This window comes from Neoarius graeffei, chromosome 13, assembly GCF_027579695.1.
Source record: "Neoarius graeffei isolate fNeoGra1 chromosome 13, fNeoGra1.pri, whole genome shotgun sequence".
Taxonomy (NCBI): Eukaryota; Metazoa; Chordata; class Actinopteri; order Siluriformes; family Ariidae; genus Neoarius; species Neoarius graeffei.
This window is the reverse complement of record NC_083581.1, coordinates 61,205,855-61,211,854: the sequence shown is the minus strand read 5'-3', so window position 1 is coordinate 61,211,854 and position 6,000 is coordinate 61,205,855. Positions and strand designations below refer to the sequence as shown.

At 41.0% G+C, this 6,000-nt stretch overlaps 1 protein-coding gene across 1 annotated transcript in view; it reads left to right on the top strand.

The window, feature by feature from the left end:
- The first annotated feature begins 2,007 nt into the window (after positions 1-2,007).
- ephb2a (eph receptor B2a) overlaps positions 2,008-6,000 on the top strand; it is a 143,211-nt gene continuing 139,218 nt past the window's right edge. Inside the window, exon 1 of the mRNA XM_060938256.1 lies at positions 2,008-2,167. Within this exon, the coding sequence (XP_060794239.1) occupies positions 2,095-2,167 (73 nt within the window). The 5' untranslated portion in view covers positions 2,008-2,094. The remainder of the gene's footprint in view (positions 2,168-6,000) is intronic.

Sequence of the window (6,000 nt, the reverse complement as noted above, 5' to 3'; positions counted from 1 at the left end):
TTGAGCCCACAGTCTCCCTCACTGTTAAAAACAAAGAAACATCCATCCATCCATTATCTGTAGCCACTTATCCTATTCTACAGGGTCGCAGGCAAGCTGGGGCCTATCCCAGCTGACTATGGGCGAGAGGCAGGGTACACCCTGGACAAGTTGCCAGGTTATTGCAGGGTTAACACAGAGACAAACAACCATTCACACTCACATTCACACCTACAGTCAATTTAGAGTCACCAATTAGCCTAACCTGCATGTGGGGGAAACCGGAGCACCCGGAGGAAACCCATGCAGACACGGGAAGAACATGCAAACTCCACACAGAAAGGCCCTCACCGGTTGCTGGGCTCAAACCCAGGACCTTCTTGCTGTGAGGCGACAGCTCTAACCACTACACCACCGTGCTGCCCAACAAACAAACAAAACAAAACAAAAAGCAAAGAAAGAAAATAAAGATGAAAATTCTATAGGAATTAACTGCCAACCTGGATTGCCAGGAAAGTACTGCAAGATCTCACATACTATAAAACAACATGTAATCCAGTTCCTTTGCTCATCCTCATCATCATTATTATTATTATTATTATTGATAGTAACTCACTACCACTGAACAACAACAATAATAATAATAATTATTATTATATTATAAGGGGCGACACAGTGGTGCACTGGTTAGCACTGTCGCCTCACAGCAAGAACGTTCTGGGTTCGAGCCCAGCGCCCGGTGAGGGCCTTTCTGTGCGGAGTTTGCATGTTCTCACCGTGTCCGCGTGGGTTTCCTCCGGGTACTCTGGTTTCTCCCACAGTCCAAAGACATGCAGGTTAGGTTAACTGGTGACTCTAAATTGACCGTAGGTGTGAATGTGAGTGTGAATGGTTGTCTGTATCTATGTGTCAGCCCTGTGATGACCTGGCGACTTGTCCAGGGTGTACCCCGCCTCTCGCCTATAGTCAGCAGGGATAGGCTCCAGCTTGCCTGCGACCCTGTAGAACAGGATAAGCGACTACAGATAGTGGATGCATATTATTATTATTATTATTATTATTATTATTATTATTATTATTATACATTATTACATAATAATAATAATTATTATTATTATTATTGATAGTAACTCACGACCACTGAACAACAACAACAACCACAATAATAACAATAATAATAATATTATTGATAGTAACTCAGGGGCAGCATGGTGGTGTAGTGGTTAGCACTGTCGCCTCACAGCAAGAAGGTCCTGGGTTCGAGCCCAGCAGCTGATGAGGGCCTTTCTGTGCGGAGTTTGCATGTTCTCCCCGTGTCCACGTGGGTTTCCTCCGGGTGCTCTGGTTTCCCCCACAGTCCAAAGACATGCAGATTAGGCTAACTGGTGGCTCTAAATTGACCATAGGTGTGAATGTGAGTGTGAATGGTTGTTTGTCTCTGTGTCAGCCCTGTGATGACCTGGCGACTTGTCCAGGGTGTACCCTGCCTTTCGCCCGCAGTCAGCTGGGATAGGCTCCAGCTTGCCTGCGACCATGTAGAACAGGATAAAGCGGCTACAGATAATGAGATGAGACGTACATATAGAGGCGGCACGGTGGTGTACTGGTTAGCGCTGTCGCCTCACAGCAAGAAGGTCCTGGGTTCGAGCCCAGCTGCTGACGAGGGCCTTTCTGTGCGGAGTTTGCATGTTGTCCGCGTGGGTTTCCTCCGGGTGCTCCGGTTTCCCCCACAGTCCAAAGACATGCAGGTTAGGTTAACTGGTGACTCTAAATTGACCGTAGGTGTGAATGTGAGTGTGAATGGTTGTTTGTCTCTGTGTCAGCCCTGTGATGACCTGTCCAGGGTGTACCCCGCCCTTCGCCCGTATAATAATAATAATAATAATAAACGGAGATGGAGTGATTAGTGTGTTAAACAGAGCTACCCAGACACCCCCTCCTTTTTCTCCTTTGTCCATATTTGATTGGTTTCGCCCGAACTTGCCGTAGTTGTGTGTGTGTGTGTGTGTGTGTGTGTGTCAGTGTGCTCTCCCCGCCTGGCTGTGTGAACACGGCGCTGTTCCAGATGGACCAGCGGATTCCTCCTCAGTGAACAGCCCGGCTCTCCGCAGTCAGATGGCCCCTCTGATGGCAGTTATGCACGTTATTGCGTTATTATGGATAATGCCACCTGTCTGGGCTGCAGAAGGTGAGTGCAGCTCTGTATCTCTGTCACAATGTGCGGTTTGCTGTGGATGGTGGAGCAGCGCAGGCGCACCGGTGCGTTTGATGGTCGAATCCGCTGTTGTCCTGAACAGTCTGCGTTTTACACACAGTGCTGGGGGAATAGGAACGGTTGCTGTTGTTTTTCTTCTTCTTGTTGTTTTTGTTTGTTTGTTTGTTGGAGGGGAGGGGTCACTGGGTGCTTTTGTGCAGCCTCTTTTTGTTTATTGCAGGTGCAAATGAACAACTGCCAGGAACATAAAAAAAAAGCTTTCCTCTTCTTTATTTGGCTCTGAAATTGGCTTTAAAAAAAAAAAAAGAGTTTGCTTTGAACCAGTAACATCATCTACGCTTTAAGTACTTAATGGTATGGGATACAGTTTGCTTGCTTGCGTCTTTGATTTAGCCTTTTATATAGGGTTTAAAGGTTAAAGTTCAATTTGAGCTTCGGTTTTGTATCTAAATTTGGAGTTTGAAGCTGCCCAGAGATCACACCGGAGACTTCAGCAATATGGGTTCCATCCCAAACTGCATCCTGCTTTACTTACATACACAGCTATAGTGAATGTGTTATTGTACTATTATTGCACTATTCACAGCAGTGAATGGTGAACCTGAAACTCAGCACAACTCTCTTCCATCTCTTCCACTGACTGACTGTTTATTTTGCAGAACAAGAACTTCACAAAAGAAACAACTCGGTTTTAATGCAATGTTTGGTTTCAGGAAGATTTTCCAAACTCAAAGAGGCAAACAGGGGTCTTAAAAAGATAATAATAATAATAATAATAATAATAATATGAAAAAAACATGACTCCTCCTTACTCGTGCTGACTTTTGTGTATGCAAATTACAAAACAGCACATGATTAAATTAAAAAAAAAAAAGTACTACCTATGTATCACTAAACTCATCCCCTAAAACTCTCAAAACCATGGGCATGACCACATCAGGCGATCAATGTCTTTCTTGCCAAGGGGTGGAGCTATAATTAGGTGACCAAGACAATAGTCTCTGCCCAAATAGATTAGGAAGTGGACACACTGACACTGAATGTAGAATGAAAAACAAATTCATTCCTAACTGGGAGAAATTATTATTATTATTATTATTATTTTTCTTTTTGAGGTTCCTTTAAAAGCTACGGTGTCTGGAGGAATAGCTACAGTTGACAAGTGTGCCTTGAAAGAGTGCATGAAGGCTACAAGGACCATGATGTCTGCTGTTCTGCACTAGTGCCATTGGCGAAGCCATAAACTAGGTTATGATTATTGAAATAGTTCATAATTTTCTTTTATCATATTCTTTTGCCTCCGAATCCCATTCTCGTCGTGACTGATGTTCAGTGCCTGAAATAAATAAGTCATAAAGTCAGATAAAATTCTATTTTATTGTCATCCCAGCCACATACATATATAATGCAATACATTACACTGGACTGCATACAGAGGCAATAAAGCTAGGTTAAAAGAAATGCTGAGAAATATCAATCAAAACAGTCCTTTCGAGCCAAGGCTATAATCTGATCATGAGAAATAGCACTTTCTCACCCCCACTGTGCGTACCCAAGACTGATTTTATTCTTTTCATACCTGTCGCACATGAGACTATGAACTCATTCTTTTTATTACAACCAGATCAATTGTTGTAATAAAGGCACAATCGGAGTTCTTTTTTTTATGGAACTACCCTTTAAACTCCCAGGTTTTACTTCAGAGCCAAAATCTTTTATCATAATTGTAAGTCAGGGCTGAGGTCGGTGATTGTTCTGCAGTTAAGAGTGCTTATGTAATGTGGTTATGTAGAAGTCACTTGGTTAAATTACACATTTATGTCTTGGTCCTGACAAAGACTGGACAAATGAATAAGAATGTGGAGGCTGATGATGACTCAGGCTGGAATGCTTTTTTTTTTTTTTACTTTTATGAAATATTAATGGAAAAACAAATGAGAAAAAAATTACAGGCTGAAATTCTGTGCCTGCTTGAAAGTCACAAGAAGTGAATCAAGTGTTAGAATTTTTGTGGTTGCGAGTTTAGCATGTTCGTTTCACTATATATTTCCAGTAAATCTCTTGCATTAGTCTTGATATCCAGTGGGTAGAACCAAACTGCTTCTGACTTTTACACTGATTTTATAGTCCTAATTTACAATAGTAAATATAGATTGTGTAGATTTTTGGGCCAGTCAGAGTCGATGGTGTCACTGGCAATCATGGACGGTAAGCCCGAGCACAAAATTTAATCTAGAGTATAACTCAGTGTTTTTTAGGACTTTGGGATGTAACCTAGTCTAGTAGGATCCTTTTGAATACTATCAATAATCAATGAAAATTGAGAGCACACAAAAAATCCTATTGTACAAGTTGGCTCCAAATTGTCTGCGTAGTCCATACTGGGCACGTCTTCACACGTCTGATCTCACCCAATCTTATTTTTCAGCATGCATATTGGCACAATCAACAAAAGCTGAACGCCGTGGCCTCTTTGTATCGGATTTGTTATTGACGTGCCATAATAATGAAACATAAATTTTTGTTTAGCATATTCAGTCGTAAACTACACTGGATAATGTATGATCAGAATCATTTGGAAACTGTGCACATGTCGTGCCCAGTGTTTTCATAGTCTTAGTACACCAAAGCTTAGTGTAGCTTCTGCTTTCACCTTTCAGGCAAACTGCTACATGTGCATATCTTTTGAATCAGTCACGTATCCGCAAAGTCTTTGTCCAAAACTGATGAGTAAGAATGAGTATTCAATTCCGGTAATCTCTTTATTACTTTACTGCACCCTATTATACTGCCCATTTGTTCACATGGGCTCTTGTAGATTATAACGAGGCTCAATTAGATTTCCTTGTAGTTTCATTTATCTTATTAAAGTGCCATTCCACCATTGGATGTATTCTTTGGCATAAAATACAATCTATTTTGACAACATATATAAATGGTATCACTAGATAGAGAAATCTTTTAGCTTCAAAATGATATATCAAACATAATTTTTTGACAACGACAAGTATATTAATTTTGCGACCAAAGTCACCTACCCTTTTAATTTCTGCGCGTGATGTCATCGGCAGGTTCCCCTTCTTGTGTACCATGTGACGTGTGACGTGGCACATATTATCAGCAATGGCGGACAGAACGCGATAAAAATAATACCAATAAATCTAACTAATACCAATAAATCTAGCTAACTGAAAGATTAACTCAAAATTTTTCGCAATTTTTTTGGCCCCCATATACGAGGAGAAATGACTCTCTCACTTTGGGGGTTTCCTGGTCTAAAAATAGACCGACACATGGTACACAAGAAGGGGAACCTGCCGATGACATCACGTTTCACTACCGCGCGGAAATTAAAAGGGTAGGTGATTTTGGTCGCAAAATTAATATACTTGTCGTTGTCAAAAAATTATGTTTGATATATCATTTTGAAGCTAAAAGATTTCTCTGTCTAGTCATGTTGTCATAAAATATATTGTATTTTATGCCAAAGAATACATCCAATGGTGGAATCGCACTTTAAAGTACACGTTTTTATTCAGATATTCATTTAAAGGCATGTTTTCCAGTGATTACAGTGAAGCTAATACAGAAGTTTTGGAGATGCAAGCGTGAGGAATGTCGTGCTAGAGACGTGGAAGGGCAGGAGGTTAGCAGAGGTGATACTTGTACAACAGGGGTGGACAATATGACCAAAATATTGTATCATGACACTTGATGACATTTCTATAATACAACCTGATGATACAGGTTTGCAAGCAAACTGCCAGGAACACAGAAGTGTTGCATTAAAAAAAAAACCCAAAAAA